At 35.5% G+C, this 23,215-nt stretch overlaps 1 protein-coding gene across 2 annotated transcripts; it reads right to left on the bottom strand.

Annotated features, from left to right (window-relative positions):
• Positions 1-60: 60 nt before the first annotated feature.
• Positions 61-22,898, bottom strand: fidipidine (coiled-coil domain-containing protein 93). Of its 2 annotated transcripts, XM_071589727.1 has the most exons (14): positions 22,742-22,898; positions 22,553-22,666; positions 22,352-22,446; positions 20,157-20,268; positions 19,852-19,992; positions 18,453-18,689; positions 16,625-16,675; positions 16,104-16,199; positions 12,585-12,841; positions 12,326-12,439; positions 8,970-9,199; positions 5,625-5,745; positions 3,718-3,802; positions 61-1,448 (listed from the first exon to the last, which is right to left on the bottom strand). In XM_071589727.1, exons 1-14 carry the CDS (start codon positions 22,826-22,828, stop codon positions 1,278-1,280), a joined length of 1,911 nt encoding a protein of 636 aa, XP_071445828.1. In that variant the 5' UTR covers positions 22,829-22,898; the 3' UTR covers positions 61-1,277. The 2 variants fall into 2 exon arrangements, with proteins under 2 accessions (XP_071445828.1, XP_071445829.1); XM_071589728.1 differs by lacking the exon at positions 16,625-16,675 and having other exon boundaries at positions 62-1,448.
• Positions 22,899-23,215: the final 317 nt, after the last annotated feature.

The following is a 23,215-nucleotide window of genomic DNA, read 5'->3' as shown; positions in this document are numbered from 1 at the left end:
TTTGTAAATAAATTTGTTTTTTTTGTAATGAAAGCTTTTTATTACCAAATTGCAGCTCTTGAAGCTGCTTCAGATGACAGTCTTTCGTCGCTTGTCTATTTTCCCCCTATGGAATCACCACAGACAAGTGACACATCAGCAGGACATTGGGGGATGGGAGGAAGGGGATCTCTTGATAGGCAACAGCCATTGAATGAACAACAGAAAAGGACTTGATTACCTATAGCCACAGCCAGTGAGTAATTCACTCAAAATGAACATAGCAGCAAGAATTTGCACTTCAATTTTCTTAGTCTTTCAAAACTTGTAAAATCAAACATTCACCTTCCAAGCAAAATTCACTCATACAAAATACTTAATAAGATAGTTTCTTTTCCATATAAAGATTAGATTGCACATTTGTCAGCCAGTTTAGCCATAAAAATGGTTTTAGTTCGATGATGGATTATGTTTTCATAACCTAACTGCAGTATGGCACAGACTATATACAACAATTGAATTATTTATGACTTAGGCCACTCCTTGCAAGTTACAGTTCATATTTTTACAGACATGTTTCTTGCAAATTATCATGTGAATATTCGATAATAGTATTGAAATTTTTATACATATCCAATTTCTTTTCTTCTTGAGCATAAAATACATATACCTGACATAACAACTTATCCATATCCTTAGTGGCACTGTCTTTTTGCCTTTGGACACAAAACCACACCATATCAAAATCTGTTTTAGCTTGAATTGGTATGAAATTTCTATCTCCATTGTATTAAAAAACAAAATCCTAAGGTTTCAAAGCAAAAGGGATAACAGTTTCTAAACACGACTACAAAGTATAACTTAGAATTTAGAAGATATTTTAGGAAAGCTATTATTGTCTTATGCCATAGTAAGAGCAATCCCTGATCAAACATGAAAAACTACATATGCATTGTAGTTACTATCAACAATTAGTAAGCCATTACGAAATCGCATTGACACCTAACATTTCCTTAGACTAACACCTCACATGATTTATAAAAATTGTGTAAAAACTAATTCTTTGACAAAAGTCATGGATATTTGGCTTCCAAGTCCACACAGTTTCACTGACAACAGGATATGATAACTATTCTAACTCAAAGCAATGATATTTTAATTAAGAGTCACTTCAACAAGAGGAGGTATTCCAACCTTAGGAGAGCATCAGCAGATTGATAACATTTCTTGGACCACATTTGAACTCAACGTTCTTTTAGCACCAAGGTAATTCAATCCTCTTTTATGATTGGCCTGTGTCAAGGACCTGAACTTCCTCGAACTTGTGCAAGTAGAGCTTCATTTCGTCGACATTCTGCTGTCAGCTGGCGAACAGCTGCGACATATTTCCTCTGGGCTTCCACTAAGGTGAGTAATCGAGCCGCCAAAGCTTCACGCCTCTCAATTTCTTCTGTGCGACGCTTGCCAACCTTAACAAATTAAGCAGGCTATAATTATTGGTAACAAAGATTAAGATAAAGTAAGACAAGCATCATGTTATTTCACTGATTAAAATATAAATCATTAACACAATAATCAATCCAAAGGTCCATTTGGTAGGTGATAGTAGAGTTCACCCAATACTAAGCCTGATGGCATGTGGAATTCACACATCAGGGTCAGGGGGCCTGATCCTTTCCCTGTGCTGGTTATGGTTTCCCAGGAAGAATTGGTATTTGAAAAGTGAAGTGATTGAAGCCACCTTGAGTGAAGCTGAGGGTACCTAGAGGCATAGCTGAGAATCAAAACTGGACCCTCTGGTCAGTAGCACAACACTTCCCTTGGACTACCATGTCCCAGATTAATATGTACTCGCATAGAAAAAGTTAAACAAAACCTCAAAAAAGAAACCACAGTCATCATAGCATCTTATCATATTTTCTCAATCGATTCATTTCCTTCAATCCATTCACTTGTAAATTTCTACTTAAACACTTTGTAAGAACTTCACAGAATAAGAAAATTATTAAATTTTCTAATGATGGTAAGAACCAGTGTTTTCATAAGAAAAATGCAATAATGATCCTATCACAAAGTATAATAGAACATTTTCAACCTTCCCACCTGCATGACATCTACCTTCCTACTTTCCTGATGCAATGTGGAAGGAGCCTCCCATTTTTTCTGTTCATACTTTTGTCAGCAAAAGATTTGATCATTACATTTCACATTTCATCTCCTCTTCTATTCTCCAGCTTGACCTAAAACATGTGTGCAGGTAGTTCCCCAAAGACAGATGGCACATCGTCTTTTTAATCAAGTGTTCTTCCTTTAATTTCACCGAAATAGATCAAATAGCATTGTAAACGTTTTCACAAAACATCTGCTATGTCATCATTCATACTTTTAGCCAGGTGCTGCATAATTCATCCATGACAGTAGAGATTCAGAGATAGCAGAAGACTATTCAGCATTCCTCATAAACTATCTCTTAGTAAGCAGGACAAACCATAAGCCGGTGATTCACAAACTTTGCCTATCATGGGGTCACACGAGAGATATTTTCTGAGCTTACAAGTTAAATCAGTAAAAACTGTGGCAGTTCTAGAAATAACTTCATGCATTCGAATCATATTGTTCTATTAGTGAGTATGTACAGTAGTATAAATACTACATATGGTATTTTTGAATATATACAATCTTCAAATTCTGCCTCAGAGGGAGGCCCTCCTTATTTTCTTCCATTTTGGCAGCCAGTATTAGCATCTCTTCTTTAGACAATTAAATCCATATTGAATGCAATAATCTGCATGAAGTAACAAATCCTGCCGTCATTTAAGTTTCGTTTGAAGGAATAAAATCCAGCAACAAACATTTTGAAGCATAATGGAAAGAATTATGAAAAACAAAAAATAAAATCAAGCCAGTGAGCATACTATGCTCTTGTATATGAGGATCATCATGGAACCATATGTTGGCTTAGAATTACATTGCAGACAAATTATGACTAATATGTACTAAAATATATGAAATATTCTGTGACCAAGGTTGGAAATCATCCTCCGAGTATGATTGAAATGATGAGTTAGTGTTCCACAAATCATATAATTATTATGAATTACCTAAGTAAATACTTCTTAACTATGTTCATCAAAGTTAAGGTATAAACTTGCCACAATTGTTTACAAATGTATATACTATTCACCAAAGCAAAAACACCTTATCTTTGGTAACATATGCACCCTAACTTTTGGAAAATTTACTGCAAACAAAAATAAGTTTTGTGTATGCTATACACAAAATATGGGTCGTGGTAGTCCAGTGGGTAGAGCGTTGGACTGCTGACCGGAGGGTCCCGGGTTCCATTCCCGGGCAAGGCATTCTGGGCACCTGCAGCTCCACCCAAGCAATGTGATTTATCAGATACCAGGTCTTCCTGGGAAACCATAACCGGCACAGGGAAAGGAACTGGCCCCCCTACCCTGATGTGTGAATTTCCACACGCCGTGTAGGGCTTAGTACTGGGTGAACTCGACCATCACCTACTAAACCGACCTTCGGGTTGATTACTGTGTTTATGGTTTGTTTATACACAAAATATTATTATAATAATATGCATTCATTTTTCCAGGATTAACCTCTTGCATCACCTTGAGTAAATATCCCATCAAGTAGTTTTTGGGAACATCTATACCTAATCAAAAATCCATTTCAATTCTACTAACTAGATAATTTGCCAATTATTTTAGCTAATCATACCTTCATTTTATTTTGCTTTATCCCCTCTACAATTATATCAAACTGTCTCATAAACTGCTCCTTGCCAGCAGATGATGACATGGCTCTAGAAATAAAAATATTACATTTAACACTGTTGAATGGTGCAGAGACACAAGAGAAAGAGGCAAGATTTTGAAATACAATTTAGGGAGTGATGAGCATGGAAACAATCAAAATCACAAGAGAGAAAAATTATGCCAGGGTAGTAATTTTACTTCCAGTTTTCAGCTATGCAATTCATACGTATGATAATACTGAGTTATAGCAGGGCCATTATATCTGAAAGTTATATGCTGAACTCCCAACCACAGGCATATCAAAGAAAAATTGATGACCTGTAAACATGGCATATTGCAACGTGAATTTCCTTAACAAGGCCATCGTAATAATTAGAAATGGTAAAAACAATTATAATAATGTACACATTTAATTATTCATTGACAATAAGGCAGCATAAAGAAGATCACAAAAATGAAGACTAAACTGTGCACAAGGGAGAGTATGAGGGTCATTCAATAATTCCTTACAAAATCCAAGAGATTAGTAGTGCTTTTAGTATTGGAAAATGCTTGCTTTTAGTAAGCCTCAACTCTCATATGACTGCTGTTAAAGTTTTCAACTATAACCATCATATGGTTTCATTTTCGGGGTCAATTAAAGCAACAAACTTTTTTTCATTTAGAAAATTAGTAAGTATGTGTTTACAACTGTTTATGATTGGACGAATGAGTGTAAACATGGCTTTACATCCACAAATGATGAAAATCCTTCAGGGCGTCCCGTGAGGTGACTTCCTCTGAAATTATTGACAAAATCTAATGTTTGGTTTTGAATGACCAACAAATCAAAGTTTGCAACATAGTTGAGGCCACAGGCATATCTCAAGGTAGTTTTATCACTTCTGCAAGAAAAATTGGGCATTAAAAAAATCTTGGCATGATGGGTGGTGCATTTGCTCTCATTGGAGAATGAATGCAATCATGTGGTCGATTAGGAGCTTTAATGTTTACCTTAATCATGCTATTTCTCAAGAATCTCGTTCCCTTCATTTACTTGTGATTTATTGCCATTTCATAACCATCACATTAATTCTGCAATGCACTAATTAATGATTCCAACCCTTTGGTTGGTAACATAACCAACACGTAATCATCTATAAATCTGATTTGATGAGCTACCACCTACGGTCACTCCTGCCTCTGGCCCTACTTATGCCTCACTTGAAGTTTCCTCTGCATATACATATGCATATTGAAAAGAAAAGGTGACAATGGACATTCATGTCTTACTCCCCTGCTTAGCACAGCCTATTCTGAATTTCCATTCATTTTCTGTACATATGTAGTCTGAATAATTCAGACTCAGTTTCTGAATAATTCATATTTCCCTCCAGTCTACACCTGTCTTTTGCAAAACGTTAATTAATTGTGCCCAGTTTACTCTGCATGCATCATCAACTTTGGCGTGCATCAGTTTTCATATGTTTTAGGAAAAAACCAACATCAGAAATCATGCATAAAATTGGATTTTACCACAAAATGATCATGAAGGGTTAACAGCAAATAACCCAAAATAAAGGATGCAAACAACAAAATGAAATAAACTAGCCCCTTTGGTTTGAATTTTCAATAGCGAAACATAAATTTTAAAATCAGATTTTGATCAATCAATTTCAAATGCATTCAAAACCATGCCCACTAGTAATCAAAACAGACTGCTATTTTAAGACACCATTCCATTAAATTTTTACCAGCATAATTTGCATCACTTGACTTGGCAAATATCATCCATACAACTCAATTATTAACACCAACAAGTCCAACATAACAAGGCATATTATATTACATGTATTCTGAATACATCAAAATCATTCATGCTATACTTACTCGCCATAGGTATCCAATATGGAATTTAATAGATTAAGCTCCTTACTGAGGTATAATTTAGTATCATCCAATGTATTATATAGAGTATAAAATTGTTTAGTTTCCCTGTGTTTTGAGGCAACTGAAAAAGATTAACAAATACATAGTTTTAAAATAAAAATAGCAAAAGAATATTGTCTTAAAAACAACTTTACAAAAATATTATTTAAAGTCTGACTCAGGGTCCAATGAATTTTCATCAAAAATATTAATAATCTTAAATAAAAGAATAATAATTGATATCCTTAACAATATATTGATAAAATGCTGTACAGAAGTTAATTGGATTTCAAACAACTGAAATAACAACAATGTGGTGTGTAATATTTCAGGTTTGATAAAGTATACCAACATATTTCCGAATAAAATAAGATTTAGACACACGTTCAAACAGAGGAATACACTTTAATTGAAATTACATTCTACAGAAATGTAATGCGCCATTAAAGCCAAGATACAGTCACGTAGTCACATTAAATGATCGAGTAGGAATTAAAATTACATAATTTTATACCCTGATTCTTTTACTCCACAAATTGTAACAAAATGTACTATGTAAAATTCCATCTATGGATATTTAAAACAACAGATCTTCATGATGAAATTATGCATTACAAATAAATCCATTATTGGGTTCACTCTATAATGCTTTTCATTTAATTTTGCTTTTTTATTTATCATTCATCTGAAAAATGCCATTAATGGGCCTTTAGATCAGATTCTTGAGCCTAAATACAACAAACACCCTAACCATTGGTGCAGAAAATCCCACCCAGGCAGGACTCAAATCCGCAACCTCTGGGTTGGCAGATGGAGCTGGAAGACTGCCACCACTGAGACCAGCAAATATTTTCAGAATACATTTCGCTACGCAGAATACAGGGTTCGTCCGGAAAATAAGTGTACTGAGCTCAGGAAAAAAAATGTATTACACTTTTACATATCTTAAGCTAATATTCCTCAAAATAGGACCCTTGTGAGTCAATACACTTGTTCCAGCGGCGTTCCCATTCCTGGAACGCTCCCGCGAAGGCATCATCGGGAACCTCCCGAAGACTCGTCGTCGACCTCTTCTCTGCCCTCCACGAACATCTTGTGCCACCGAAAGATCATGTTTCTGGACATGGCTGACTCCCCGTAAGCCTGGTTAATCATACCGACAGTTTCGGTAGATGATTTCCCAAGCTTTACCGCAAATTTGATGGAATAACGCTGCTTCGGCATCGCGTTCCGTGACGTGGGTCGAACGTGGAGGTTCGCATTAACAGAGCTCCTCACTCCACCACAGCTCAGAGCCGACTGCCTTTTTCAGTGTCGCTTGCCAACATACCCCCCTCCAATCGCAGCCCATCAGAGCGGTGCTGGGTGCGCCTGGAGTGGCGCGCCCAGCCCAGGAGTCAGTACACTTATTTTCCGGACGAACCCTGTAGCTAACCATGGGTATCAGTATGAAATGCAGATTTTCTTTCAAAATAAATTTGGAAGAATGAGAAAAAGAGCTTTATTCAAAGTATGATCCATTGGTAGCAAGACATTTTTCCCATCCTTTGGGTAATTCGTGCATACCACGCCAGTAAAAATCTTTCCCTTTACTGTAAACCATTCATGCAGCCATTTTTTCACGTCTTTGTACAAACCATAGCACTGCTCAGCAAGTACATGACCTATCGCTGCAAACAAGTGGTAATCGGAAGGAGCCAAGCCTGGTGAGTAAGCCGCATGGAGTAGAACTTCCCAGCTGAGTGCCTCCAACGCACTGCCAACCAGTGTTGCCGTATGTGATGGAGCATTATCATGAAGAAAAAATACCTTGTTTTGCCTCCTTCGGTATTCTGGTCTTTTTCCAGGCAGTGAATGGTTCATATCGAACAATTTTGTCAGTAGCATTCAGTATTAACCATTTCACCAGGTTTTAACAGCTACTAAAAGATGACACCTTTTTGTTCCCACCAAATACAGAGCATCGTCTTTCTTCCTAAGCTATCTTACAGTCAATATGGATGGTGCGCCTGGATCTACCCATGATTCTCAAAATAAATCCGACTTTTTATCTCCAGTAACAATAAAATGCAAAAATGACTTCATTATGCATTGTGCAAGCAAAATTTCATAGGTTTTTGAGAGGCATATGGAGAGGTGCTCTATCTGCCTGTCATTCAACTCACGTGGTACCCATCAACAGGTCATCTAAATCTTTTCCATCTCTTGTAAGCAATTCAAAACAGCTTGTTGACTAATGCTCAATTGCTCTGCAATTTTTTTTTGTGTTTGTCAATCATCTTCTTCCAAAAATGCTTGCAATGCCACATTTTTGCACCTTTTTGGTGGTTTTCCATGTTCCTTGTCTGCAACATCAAAGTCACCACTTTTGAAATGCCAAAACCATCATTCACACCTATCTTGAAATGAAGCATATTCACCATAAGCTTCTGAAAGTAATCAGTATGATTCAGCAGGAGTAGTTTTCTTCAATTGAAAACAAAAAATTAATGCTGTCTGCCAATGCTCTTTGTTTGATATAAATTATAAGTATATATATGTGCATGTATTTATATATATACTTATTTTTTTACTTGGTGATCTAATGGTAAAGGTAGGTTTTGCATGGACATAACCACCAAACAAATATTTTGTTTCACCTAACAAAGCAACCCAACATCCTCCTCTACAGCAAGTCCCTCTCCATCTCTGTGAACTTCCTCTCTTCATCCCATCAAACATCCCTATCCTATTCCTGCCCTTTCCTTGTTTGCCTAACATTCTCCCTTCCATTACAGTCTTCAACATCCCATTGCTGATCAATTTGTTTTTCATCCATTTTTCCTGGCTCCTTGTGATTTCTCTCAAAAATCCTCTCTATTCCCCTTTGGAGGGACCATTTGGTCTCAATTTCGCCCAAATAAAGACCATTATCTATCTATCTATCTATCTATTCCCCCACCATAGCTAGCACTTCCTCATTTGTTTTCCTTATGGTCCATTTCACCTTCTCCATCCTTTTCCACATCCACATTTCAAAAGCCTCCAATCTACATCTATCAAGCTGCTTCAATGACCACGTTTCCGTGCTGTACATAACCACACTCCATATCAATGATTTAATGAGCCTTGTCTTAACACCCTTAGTCAACTTATCTGTCATCAATTCTCTCCTCTTTGTGAAAGCTTCTTTGCCTAGAAGAATTTTTCTCCTTTCCACCTAATATTTTGAAATGAACCAAAATTTCCACAAAGTCAAAACATAAAAACTGATATATGCAATGGGTACACAAGGATAGAATCTAGCAGTCTTTACGATGAACACACCTTGGTTGTAAAGTTCCAAAAACCGGCGCTGATATTGAGCTAGCTCTGCACGACCGGGTACATCATCCACATGACGCTTCAATGATGCAACAGCCCTTGTATGCTTTGCGAGTACAAGACGTGCCTTTGCTAACCTGGCCCTCTCTTCCTCTATTTGATGCTCAGGTCCAGTTTCACCTCCTTTCTCTTCTCCTTCTTTATCACATGCAGTAGCTGCATCAGTTGCATCTCTGTAAGCAAAAAACATATTTTTGACAACTTTGATCACTTAAAACACAGCAATGACAACAATTATAGGCTTATTTAATTTATAAAAGGAGTCCAGTTTTGGATCTTTTCCTTAAATCTATTCCAATTTTTTCCCTAAAATATAAGTGCAGCAATTTAAGATGGCTATCTTGGATATGTACAACAAAAACCTGATGCAGCTGCATTTTTGCTGCATTACGAGTTGGAAGGAAGAGCTTTATAAGGGATATCAAAGAATGGAGGAGAAAAATTCAACCATTTTCCACCAAATATTCATTTATTTTTAAAAGCGGAAAATGATAATGAAACTTAAGTATTTGTAATCAGTACTGGAAAACAGTTAATAAAATCAAGATAAATCAGGCAAAAGGTGAAAACTATTCCTTAACCCTAGTCTATTCCTTATGATCTACAGGGTGCTGCGCTTATCTCCTGGCAAACTTCAATTTGAATTTCCTGCCACATTGTAGTTCCACTGAAGGTCGAAAGTGTTCTCGCTGGGCATTATATTTTGAAATATTTTCATTCTTCTAGCACCCCAGATCAACTGTTTATGATATTGTGGCTAAGTATAATGCTTCAGAGAAGTCTGGGGAAGGTTTCACTAACCCGACGAGGAACCTCATTCGAGGAAAAACGTGTCACGAACTGCGGCATCCGTCAAGAAGGCTCAGGGGCTGATTTCCGAGGACCCGGGGTGATCGCTGAGGAAATTTGCATCAGAATTAAACAATAGCAAGCGAACAACTTGTCGGATGGCAGAGAAGGACCTACGATACAAGTTGTACACTATAAAGGTGCGACACATGCTGTCAGAGGCTGCCAGAACAAAGCGGATTGCTCGCTGCAACCTGCTATTGTGTTCTCTAAAAGATGAACCTGCGGGGCGAATCAGATTCTTTTCTGATGAAAAAATTTTCACCGTTGATGTGATTATAAATAAATTTGCTTTTAAACAAAAGTTTTATGTCCAGATTTAAGTGCCGTACCCTCTGGATTAAAATGGAGATAGTGATGAAGAAATAAAACGGTAATAGCAATCAAAACAGAAAGTAATTGCCTTGAGTACTAGCATCTGAAAGCTTCATTAATGGTAAGAACATATATTTTAATAAAGACAGTGTAAATACAAATTAACTCATCAGCATTTAAATCCTGAAATTGGTTCACTGCAGCCCACCATTCTTTTCTATTCAGCATGGATTCCCTCCCCCACTGATAGCACCTCTGTTTTACATCCTTCTTAATCTGCCCAATCCACTTGTCTCTTAGTCTTCTTCATCGGATCTTCCCTTCAATTTTTCCTTCTACTATGCTTCTCACTAACCCAATGTACCTCAAGGTATGTCCAATCCATCCATTTCATCTTTTTAGTGAAGTTCTATCCATGGTTCTTTCCTCTTCTGCTCTTCTATACACTCCTTCATTCCTCACTTTATCTATCCAAACAAGGGCAGAGTTTGCCCAGGGGTAGCAAGTCTGACTATAAACCTGAAGGTGACCTCGCAATTCGTTTGTCAAGGCACATAAAATTTTCATCTTTGAAAAAAATTTATTTAAGATTTCTCTCGAACATGGCAACACAAAAAAACATAAGCAACTTCCCCGAACCAATGGTGAAAGATTGCAGTTTTGCCACAAGATGGTGCGGATCAAAGCTATTGATGCAGTGTCAACTGCCACAGCTGAGGACAAGAGGGAAATTGACAGGATCAGCCACAGTATTCCAATGTTGAAGGCAATGAGAAACCACTACATTAATCATCTAGAGATGCAGCCTTCAATTCAAACAATGTAAATAAACATACAAAATTCTAACAATATTACTGCGGATATATTATTGTTAAATATATATAATGAAAACACTCTAAAAGGACCACCTATATAGAATGAAGACTTGATAGATATGCGGAGGTGCTAGCTAGCGGGAGAGATGGTAGTCTCACAAAAGAAATGAGGAAATACAAAGGATTTAGCAAATTATACATAATTATAGTTAGCAGACTATACATATGTATTTGTTTTAAAAATTTCTTCATTTTACACTGTTATGCATCATGTTAGCATTTTGTTCATAAAGTTTGGGAATACCAACACTTCCTTCTTGAAGAAGTCCACACTCTACTTTATCTTCATTATGAATATCTACAACAAAAGCTGGGAGTCCTATATCAGAGATTTTGCTGCATGAAGTCATGTGATTGTCAAAATTTAAGAACTCTTCTACATTTACCATTTCTCCAGACATGGAATTTTTAATCAGTTGTTCCATGTCACAACTCTTTTTCACCCATGACCATACAGCAATGGGCTGACCATCATCACTCCCTATCCCAATTTTATAAATCAATTGAACACAGTGCCGGGTGACTTTTTCTTCTGAGTATATGCTGTCCAAATCATGGCACCATTGTAATTTATTAAATAAGCTTCATAAAAGCAAGCAATAAGTACACTCTGCAGAAAAATTGATTTAATACATTTTCCTATGCAAATACCTGATCAAAGAGATAACATACCAAACAGTCAAAGGTGGCAAATAAATTAATCTTATGCTTGGGCAGCAAGAAGTATTATCTATAAACTCTTTTATGTTCCTTTATACTCTGTGTTGCTGTCTGTCAACTGACTTTTCTTCTGGTAAAATAGCTTCCTTGCCTTAAATATTCTACTAATTACTTGCTTGCTGCTTCTTCCGTCCTAGCTGATTCTTACTTCCAATTATGTCCTGGACAAATCATTAATTGCGGTCTCATCACATTTCTTTAGGTTGAATGTAATTTTTAAAACAGAAAAAACTTGCCTAAAGAAATAAAGATATGTTTATGCTAGGTTTATACTTAGGACCACCATCAATTAGTTTTTGGGTAAGATTCTTTACATAAATGAATCTTAATGCAAATATAAACATAGAAAACTTGGCAGCAAAGTCAAAAGAAAGAGACAGTTTATTAATATAATATGACAATGTCCTGAGAATTGACCATCATATCTTTCAATACATATATTCATAGTATACAGTTATAGTTCAAAATAGGAATCTTCCTATGAAACAAATTTCCCTAACAGTGTAAAAAGGCTTCATTAGGTTCATTTTAAATACTCACCTAACTAACTGCTGCAATCCCACCAATTCTGATCTACACTGCTCCTTAAAGGACTTTTCTTGGTCTTTCAAAGTTTCATTGAGAAGCACCAATGATCGTAGCTTCTTGACCAACCTTAAATGAGTAAAACGCATAATGAATAACCATATATTATTACAGAACTAAGCCATGGGTGGGAATGACAGCTACATCATTCTGGGAACAGAAGCACACCCATTAAAAACATCATAAAATATGCAAGATGAAAATGTTTTCTTACCCATCACCACCACCATCAAGCTGAGCTAATGCACCTTCCAGTCTCTTCAGTTCTTCATTCCCCATCTCACGCCTCTTCCTAATATCTTTCAGTTGTTGTTGTACTTCCTCTCTGCTTGCAATCTCCTGCTCCTGTTCTTCCTTTAACTTCTCTGCTTCTTGCTCCATTGACGTCAACTCCTCTTGTAATGAAGCAAGGGTCTTTATGGAACGAGATTCCAAACCTACACTGTTCATACTGTTCTCAAGAACACCTTCCTGAAATAAATAAGTAGGCCTTTGGTATGGACATATCAAAGCATGCATTCTTAACAACATTTCATGTTAACACTACAAGGATTGAACTTTTTAAATGATGGCCAAGCCTGGAAATGAAAACCAACACGAGAAATTTTTAATGCATAGTTATTTCTCACTATTTAATTGAAAAAATGATTACATTATTCATGTTCAGGATCTTTTAATGAACTAGTTCTGAACATAGCCAAGCATTTATCACTCCTTATGATTCGATTCCACAGTTTTATTTATTTATTTGCCTGAGGATCTGGGTACATTCATGTTCCAAGATATACGGCACGTCAAAGATCTTAACATAAAATACAATACATTGTTACATATTCAGAAACTCATCAATAGTGTAGAATAAGTGTCGCATGAAAAAGTCCCTCACTTTGAATTTAAAGGTTGACATTTTTTCTATGCTCTTTATAACCAGAGGAAGGTTATTATATAATAAGAGTCCCATGTTATGGGGGGAAAAAGTAGACTTGCAAGTTCTGATGAAGTTCACATGTAGATGACTGCAGGTCCTGGTATAATGATTGTGAATGCTATTGTTAGTGGTATATAATGAGATATGGCGTTTAGCATAAACAATAGCACTTAGCATATACACACAAGGAAGAGGGAGAATACAAAGTTTTTTGAAAAGGGGGCGACATGGAGCTCTGAGGGGTGCATTGCACATTAGTCTTAGTATCCTCTTTTGGATTTTAAATACAACATGAGCACAGGGTAATGGGCCCCAAAAAAGAATACTAAAAATTACGTGGGCATAAAACTCACCATAATAGATAGACATAAGCACTTCATTATTTACAGTTTGCCTGATAGAACGTACCAAATAGCACGCTGAACAGAGTTTTCGGCGTAATCTAGAAATATGGCTTTCCCAGTTTAGTCTACTATCCAGGGTAACACCCAGGAAGGAGGCATTATCACTCCTTGGAATAATCACATTGTCAAAAGACACTGAAATATCTGTCAGAGGCTTATTTTTATTTACAAAGTATATTAAATTTGTTTTTTCCTTATTAATATGAAGAAAATTACGATCACACCACTCTTGCAAAAGGTGGATAGTATTGTTAGCACTTGATACGAGGCCGTTGATTGAAGAGGCAGACACTAAGACATTTGTGTCATCGGCATACAGGATGGGATGTGTATTAGGTACAGAATTAAGCATCCTTGGGAGGTCATTTATGTATATGAGAAAAAACACTGGGCCAAGAACAGATCCCTGGGGAACCCCGCAGGATATTGTTTTTGCAGGCGATACATGAGATATTCCATCTTTCGTAACACTTACACTCTGTTGTCTGTTGTTTAGATAAGATTTAATCCAATTATATGGAGTACCTCTTATGCCAGATTCTTGAAGTTTCAGCAATAACATATGGTGATTGACACAATCAAAGGCCTTGGAGAAATCAAATAATAAAACAAGAGATTCCAGTTTATTGTCTAGGTCAGACAATATTTTGTTTATACAATGGTAGGTAGCAGTGGTAGTGGACATGGATTTTCTAAATCCATGCTGGTAGGTTGATAACAGTTTGTGCGATTCCAGGTACGATATTAATTGAGAATAAAACACTAATTCAAAAATTTTACTGAATTGATTGAGTATAGATATTGGACGATAAGAACTCATGTGCTGTTTATTTCCTTTACCTTTATAAAGGGGGATGACTTTGGTGCTTTTAAGAGATGATGGAAACTGATCAAGCCTAAGAGATTCATTGACTAAGAATAATAGAGGGGGTTTAATGACATCAAAGGATTTTTTAATGATGATAAAAGGAATGCCATCTGGACCAGAGGTGTACTTATTTCCCATTTTGTTTAAGATATTAGTTAATTCAATGTCAGAGCATGGGCGGAGAAATAGGGAATTACATTGGCTTGATGTTTGTCTATGAAAGCTTTGTTTAGTCACGTTGGGTGACTGGTGAGAAGTGAAAAAGTCATTAAAAGCCATGGCAATAGCAGAACTGTCCTCAAGTTCGTTACCTTGAGAGTCCAGTAACCTGAGATTGGGGGTTAATGATATAGGAAATTTTGACTCCTTGATAATTTTCCATATTTCTTTTGATCTATTTCCAGCATTAAATATTCTACGATCATTAAAAGTTCTTTTTGCATTACGGAGAAGACATACTTAGGAGTTAACATACATATCATGATTTTTTCAAAATCATCAATCTAGATATATTCTTGGTAACATACCTATCTTTAATGACTTCCGCCTAGATTAGTTGTCTATGCCAAAAGAAATTGTATTAGATTTGTTCATAACTATGACAATATTTAACTAAATTTGTGATGGCAAGATAACCACACATAAAAAATATTGATATGGGCCTGCAATTTTTGGGTCATGAAATCTTCATTTTGTCTAAACAGTTTCATGGCAAGTATAACATTCAACATCTTCCCTGAATATATACATCTACAGTGTCAATAGCTACAATTTTTTTACTTTATTGCCTTCCTTTCAGTTTCAACATTTCCATCCACTAAGTTCAATGTCACAGAACTGGATGCTATTGAATAGTTTACATTTAATAAAGAAAGTCATCTTAAAACCATGATATTTATCTTAGACAGGTCATTTTACAACATAAAGTGCCTTAAGGTACATTAGACCCACTGGTAATCGACATTCTTGGCCACCGGGAGACGGAGAACAATAGATATATGGGTGAAAAATAATAAAATAAACAACTTTTCACAGCTTTTTAAGGTATTGTAAGACATCTTCTTCAATGGCATCATCTTTAACATTTACATAATTCATGCTGTGATGCAGAGACCTTATTGTTGTTAGGTTTTTCACTTTATACGACTCTATCATTCTAATAATCCCTATCCTTCCATCTCACCTTGCAAAGCCCAAAAATCTAAATACCTCCCTCTCTTGTTTTATATTTTCTTATTTTCTGTCCTTAACATTATCCTAACATTCCCAGTCCCTATTCTAACTGGTTTGATCCTCTTTTACCCCTTCTTTGGCTGTTGATTCTGCAGAGACAAGGATTTCATATAATGATGACCTTGCATCTCCTGCTGACAGGCATGTCACCCAACCCAGTGGACCAAATCCCAAGGACTCATTCTCCGCTCTACGTCCATCATTGTAGCATGGCCCTTCCAACATGTCAAGTTTATAGTCCATGAGGAGGAAACAGAGTATTAAAGATTAGAATAAAGATAGGAGTGAAACAAATGTTACCTTCATTTGCATCTTAGCATACTCTTCAGCTGCAAGGGCAATTTCCTCCGCATGTGTGCTGACAATGCTCCCAACAATCCCAGCGGCAACACGACTCTAAAATTCCACCAATATTAACAGTTAAAATGGTAATTTAGTCAACACTGAGATATAATTACATGATTAGCCTCAGCATTATTCCAGGCAAGTGATAATAATGTAATGGAGAAGTTATCAATCATTTCATTATGAATACATTTCTTAAATCTTCGTCATGCCACTTATTTACAAGAATATAATTCATATTAAAATTTTCTAGTTTGTGCTGGAATTCCCATCACTCAATGATTCAGAACAATGTAAAAATATAATACCAACTTAAAACATAATAATAGCAAAAATAAATAATTACAGTTACAACAGAAATGACATGCATTGATTTCAAGCAAAGGTCAATAATATAGCAAATAAGACTTTTACAAGATTTTTTTACATTAAAAAATACAGAAGTGCCAAGTCAAACGCAAACGTTAAAATATTACCTCAAGTTCCTCGGCTGATGCCATTTTTGCCATCAGAGACTGGATACGAATCTGAGAACATGCAGCAAAATTCATAAAAGCAATTAAAAAAAATAAACTACATAAACAACAAACATTTTAAAATATCAAGTTATGGGAATAATTAATTAGTTCAAACAAAAAAGAATAGCAAGATATATATGTGTGCAAGGGTATATATATGTGTGTATATTTCTGAAATAATTACCTGATGATGACGATCCTCGTCGAAACCCGGTCGTAAAAATAAAGTTTGTGTGGAAAAACTAAGTATTTCTTATTCATTATGAATCGTTTCCACAAAGTGACGGCGGATACTATACAGTATAGAATAGCAAGAAACAAAATAAAAAAGGCAAACATCTGAAAAACAAATATTTACTAAGCGTGCAATAGTTTGGTATGTTAATAGAAATTTTATAATAGCAAAACCTTGCAAACTATCAGGAACATAAAATTAGCTTCTTTTTATATGTGAATGCTTTAATTAAGGTCAAAAATATATGCTTAAGAAAATTAATTTCGTCTTAATACACAAAATTCTTCTCGAACAAAATTAATTAAAATTAACCAATCAAATCGAGGCATTTGAATAAATGTTTGTGCATAGAAGAAAACTGAAATCTCATATTAGACATGTTTTTATATTCAGAGATCTACTACACAGAGGTTTTAGAGCTAGGAGAAATAATGGCTACTTAGTTCTCAGGCAGACAAAAAACTTAATTCTCCAATACCAATATTTTTCAGTTCTTTCAGAAGGGCCAAATGAAGCCATTACCGTGGACTTTGAAAACCATTTCTGCTGGATGAAATATTTTGTAACTGTTAGTTAAAAAGGCTTATTGTACTGAAAATAACCTGGATCAAAACAAGAAACAGTGACCAACAGTGCATACATACATGTGAGTATGATATTTTTCCTCAGGGATTAAGAAACCTCGGTGGAATTTTCTCAGATAGTAACACAGCTATATTTCTTGACTATTGGCATCATCACTTATGTGCAATTAATTTAAGGAAATGCCAATAGGAGCTGAATAATTTTTACACTCTGAAATTATTGCATTAATGGGCCAGTTTATTGTACAAGCACCACCACAAGTAAATGTTTAGTACTTACTAATAGTTAGGACATTGAGTAAACATTTTTCATTGGTATACGATTTATTTGGATTATTTTGAACCCAAATGCCATATTTTATGGCGTTCAATTTAAGGGTTTCTAAAAGATTTTTTTCAAACCTCATAATGGTCATTGCCTCTGGAAAATGTTCATTTTTCTTCATCTTACCAATACAAAAGTCTCAAAACCCATTACATGCAACATGATCTGCTCTTAATGACCCAAGAACTATAGAGTAATCTCTTGCTCATCAGTGAAATACCATGCTCCCAAGGCAGATTCAAAAAGAATGTTTAAACAATGTTTTTACTTCCCCTGGAAAATATAAAGTGATACACGGAGAGTCATCATTTTTGTAAATACTACTTACTCCTAATTCAGCCAGCAACAAAATACTTATCGTGATGCAGTCTCAAAAAGATGCAAAAAAAATACCACTATAAGGGGATTAGTTTTAGTCCCACAAAAACCAAGTGAATTCCCATGCACACATAATGCAACTTAACACTATTTATGTGCAAATTTTACCTGCACACGGGTATAATGCAAATTAATAATGGAAACCTTTTTAGCACTTCAGGTAGTTAAACTTGCAGTACATTTAGCAAAATACAACCAATACAGGGATTATTAACAGGGAAAAAACTGAAACATTAGAAGGCCAAGGAATATGGGGTAGCAAACCTCATCTGCCCTCTGGATTTCTGCTGAGTTTCCACTTGAAGCTCCTCCCTTAATGACCACTTCCCCTTCCTCTTCACTTGCCCCCTTTGTCTCAACTGATGAGGGAGACACTAACACTGGCATACCCAGATATCCATACTCCAGGAGGGTAGATTCTACCTCCAATGCTTCTGCTTCTTCAGTGTCTTCCTCAGCCTTGCGTATTCGACGAAACTGACGCTTGGGACGATATGCTTCCTGCAGAAAGCCATAAATTATCATTAAAAATCAATTACCGTACTTTCCTATCGATAATGCGCGTATTATCTATACAAATATGTTCAGATGATCGAAAAAATGGCTATGTGCATTGTGTAATGAAAATTGAAAAAAATCCAAATATTCACATACCTATATACACAATAATTTAATTAATTTAAGAGTTTTGCAAAAATAAATAAGTCTGGAAGCATGCCTTTCTAATTGCATTTTATTTTATACAGATCTGCTACTGTTAAAGTCATTCCATCTCATAAATCCATGAGAAAAAGAAGAAACACATAATTTCTATACTTCATTTATTTTAATAGGTAGTACTTCTTTATTCTAAAACATAGTACTTCACATACGCGTAGAGTATGTCTTATTATATACAAGGATGTATAAATATATGATAGGATAGGTAGATCACTCGAATCTAAGAAATTTGTCACCTGAAACACAACTAAATGAATTAAGTGCATTTATTATCTCTTCAGGCACATCACCAAGTTCACTCTCCAAGGTTAACTCTTCCTCATCTTCTAGCACTGGCATTGAAATATTGCCTTGAGCTTTTTCAAATCCATTTCTACACAAATCCCTCTGACACCCTGCCAACTTTCCAGGATTTACTGGCTTATTTCTTCATAAGACACTCTTTTAATCCTTCCCGATTCTGTGTAGTCTTTCATACCAGACTCCATCCACATTTCCAAACTAGAATGTAACTTTGATTTAAAAGATTTATTTATGGATCAATCTTGGCAGCCTCGCATTCAAGATTACTATGAAGCCCTGGGTGCATCCTAATTATAAAAATTCACAATTTGGATCCAGAGTTGCCTATTTATTGTTCCTTTAAAACTCCAACAACATACACAAATGGTCAGCTATCAACAGGTAAATGTTCATAATATGTCTGTAATATGTCAGTATGTATTTTCATTGACATTATAAAATTGATTAGAACATTTTCATTAAAGAAATACTTTTCCATAAATACACAGCAAAATGATGGAAACTTGACTAAATATTATTCATGCAAGTATTAATGTCCCAAACTGCCCAAACTGTGGGCAATTCCTCTACAGTCCAACAGGATGAACCAATACTAACTTACTGCAAAATGGAATTAATAGCAACAATCTATTTAACTGACCTTAACAGCCATTACACTTTCCAAAAGGGCACCATGATGTTGACCAATCCCAGGAAATGCCTTTTGGAATTGTGACATGGCAAAAGATCTCGTTGAGCCACCAGTTTCATCTCTTGTCTCCAAAACTCTCTTCACCAACCACTGAAATTTGGAATAATGACCTTGGTTGGAATCATTAAATTTATTGTTAGTCGATAAATGCACCAGCATCACCTGTGTGCATGTTTAGGGACACGCAGATATGAAAAGGAGTCACAATCTCAGAGAGATTTTTCCCTTTTGCATTTGCAAGATGGAGAACTTACTTGTACCACTGGAAACACATGTATAAAATCCAGGCCTTGTATTTGGTGGGGTTCAATGTTGTGGGGACACTTCATCCTTGGTAAAACTCGGACAATTTTCTCAGTTAATGCACTGAAAATCATCAAATCAATTCATTCACTTTCCATGCCACAAATAATGCAATTAATTTAGGTAAGCATTACCACATTATGTATTCAAAACAAAATTAACATGAAGTTACATACATCAACAGTACAGGATAAAGTAAACATAAAATGGATCTAAATTAAAGGTTTTTAAAATTATGTTATTTTTATTCCTACCTACTATGCATGAAGGTGCATAGTAATTAAGTACAATTATAGTTAGCATTAGAAAATATTAGTATATTCATTGTGTAGCATTAATAATGTATACCAGAGGTTTATTGGTCCACTCTTTGCGTCCATTATTGGATTGAAGAGCATTATTACAGGACCACAATTGGCAAATACTTTCTGGGGCTATCAATGGTAGATAAGACATTCCAGGGTTTGTATCAATATCATAATCAAGAAAACCAGCTAGAGAAAAGGCCCTTTGATGAAAAAGGTGTGATGAACCTTCGATGATCAGGTTTGATCAGATGAGAAATGCAATTGCTCCTAGTATTTACAACCAACTACAACTCAACATTTTCTCAAATTCTCACAACAAACATGAGTGCATGGTTTTGTCAAGTTATTAAAGCAACATACAAAAATTTGGCATTTATTTCAACCTTAAATTCTCTCAGCCAAGGTCACTTCAAAACAGAAACAATAATTAATTACAACTTCCATGATGAAAATATTTAACCGATGAAGAGATATGAGAGGAGTAAGAATACTTTTTGAACACTGCTTAAAATTAAATCCCTTCAAATCTATGGAAATAGTGCCAAGATAACTTTGAATTACTAATAAAAGAACAATTTTTTGGAAAAGATCAATTTAGAAATGATGGAATGTGTGAATCAATGGTATGGTTTAGAGATTGTGTTCATAAATTCCATTTACCCCTCAACTTACATTAATTACATTTCAAACTGAAATTATCTCTCGAGTCAACAATTGTTCATTATACATCCACTACACACACTCACAGTGATTTGTGTAATGCATATTATCATGCACTATATAAAAATCGAGCCTCAACCAATGCTCAAAACAGATGACAAGGTCCTTCGATCAACTCAATGCGGCAGGTAGTCATCATCCAATTTGTGAATTGAACTTGTGCTGTTTCATTGAATGAGTGCATCTTCTCAATTCATTCCCCATTTATTTCAGTTTCTCTCTCCAAGTTTGAGGTGAGTGACTAACTAAAAATTTTTTTTAAATCCACGCTTCATATGTTCACAGGCAACTGTATGAGTGGACAACTTGTACTCCAACAGGTACTGATGTTGGCAAGCTGGCCAAGCCAAGCAATTCTTGGGGTTAACCAAATTTACGCAATGGGCATGCAGCACTAATAATGTGAAGTATACTCTAAAAGTATTGTTTCAATTTAGTAAGGCAGCATAAAATGAGGAATAATTTTTGTCTTTCTAGTAGCCAAGGAGGAATCTTCAACCCTTAGCATTGTTATTTAACATATGTCTATAATGTAAGTTAACAAGTAATTAATAAAACAAATTAATTCAAAATAATGAATTAAGTTATATCCTCAGATGAAGCAAAATATTTGGGGTCATGAATGAAGACTGGCCCTTCCAAATGCATATAGTAACACTAACACTACTTTCGGGGACTGCACTTTCTCAATTGAGAGGGGTGATAATACATAATTTAGATTTGAGGTCTTTTAATATTACAAGGGCATAATTAGTGGAAGTTTTAAGGTTAAGTTATCACATAATCATCACATTCATCTCGGTAGGTGAAAAACTACCACATGATTTTTATATCATCATAATTACGTAACTTCGTAATTTTATTTTGCGTAACATTATGCAATTGAGTAAACGCCCAGGGTTGATAAAAAAAACTAAAATTATATAACGTGGTTTTCTGTAATTTATTGAACTTAGGTTGACATACCCGACTGCTAAAATAAAATTGTTGTGAAAAAACTAAATATATACACCCAAAAAGTTGGTCAAATGATGCTTACAAAGTAAATTGTAATAAATATTCCTGAAAAACGATGCCAATTCGTTTTCCAGTTTTGATTGTTTCAATGGTATACTTACATTCTTTGACCGATGGTAAGATTTTCTTGAAAGAGTAAATCAACATCAACGTCGAAGTTGCATGTCTCTATGCACCAAGTCATACCACCAACAATCTACGTAAAGATTTCACAGTGGGAATTACAGTAAGGAGTACAGAAAAAATAATAATTTTGATCTATTCGCTCTCTCTCGTGGAATGATAACTGAGAACTTCACTACCTTATCAAATGCCGAAAGTCCCTTGATTCGAGCTCTGAAGTAGCCGGCAGCGACTAATAGGTCAATAATCTCTTGCAATTTTAGTTTCTGGTCTTCATCTTCTCTGACTTCCACCTGATTCATATGATTGTATTCATTATATCACAGGTTTTGAAACATCACCCTACAATAAATATATATATTCCTTACCTCGACTTCTTTGCCATCGGCGTCAATTCGGGTGGATAATTTGGAACCAAATTTAGCTTTGGACGAAAACATTAGATTGCCGGACATATTTATACCCTGACAGAGAAAAACATTTAAGCAAAAGCTAAATGAAAAACTTAACTATATCATCTTTTTCCTCTTCATTCCAGTTGTATGAAAAACTTATATGCAAAGCTACGACGACTACCGCAACCACCGCAAATTTCACAGGCTAATCACGGTCGAAGCAAGTAGGGTCGAAGAGTTCGACTATGGCCCCTTTTGGTTCGATGATTGAAACTATGGCGGGAGTTAATGAATCTACACATACGTGTACTCGGCAAACTATCGTAGGGATGTGTGGTAGGGGAGGATTCCACAACAGATACTGTAAAAATTTAACTTTACTTAATGGCTGTTTACCATTTCTTTGCAAAATGTTACAAAAATGGAGGGAATGTTAACGAGAGCTAC

This window comes from Hetaerina americana, unplaced genomic scaffold (genome assembly GCF_022747635.1).
Source record: "Hetaerina americana unplaced genomic scaffold, ioHetAmer1.1.p SCAF_4, whole genome shotgun sequence".
NCBI classification, from domain to species: domain Eukaryota; kingdom Metazoa; phylum Arthropoda; class Insecta; order Odonata; family Calopterygidae; genus Hetaerina; species Hetaerina americana.
The sequence above is the reverse complement of the archived record's forward strand: the minus strand, read 5'-3'. Positions and strand labels throughout refer to the sequence as shown.

Bases quoted from the DNA above. Each gene is read 5' to 3' on its own strand.
- fidipidine (XM_071589727.1), bottom strand. From the start codon at position 22,828: ATGTCCGGCAATCTAATGTTTTCGTCCAAAGCTAAATTTGGTTCCAAA. The intron at 22,447-22,552 runs GTAGTGAAGTTC...ATCTTTACGTAG, and splicing joins GACTTTCGGCATTTGATAAG to ATTGTTGGTGGTATGACTTG. The intron at 12,842-16,103 runs GTAACATTTGTT...TATTTATTTCAG, and splicing joins ATGCTAAGATGCAAATGAAG to GAAGGTGTTCTTGAGAACAG.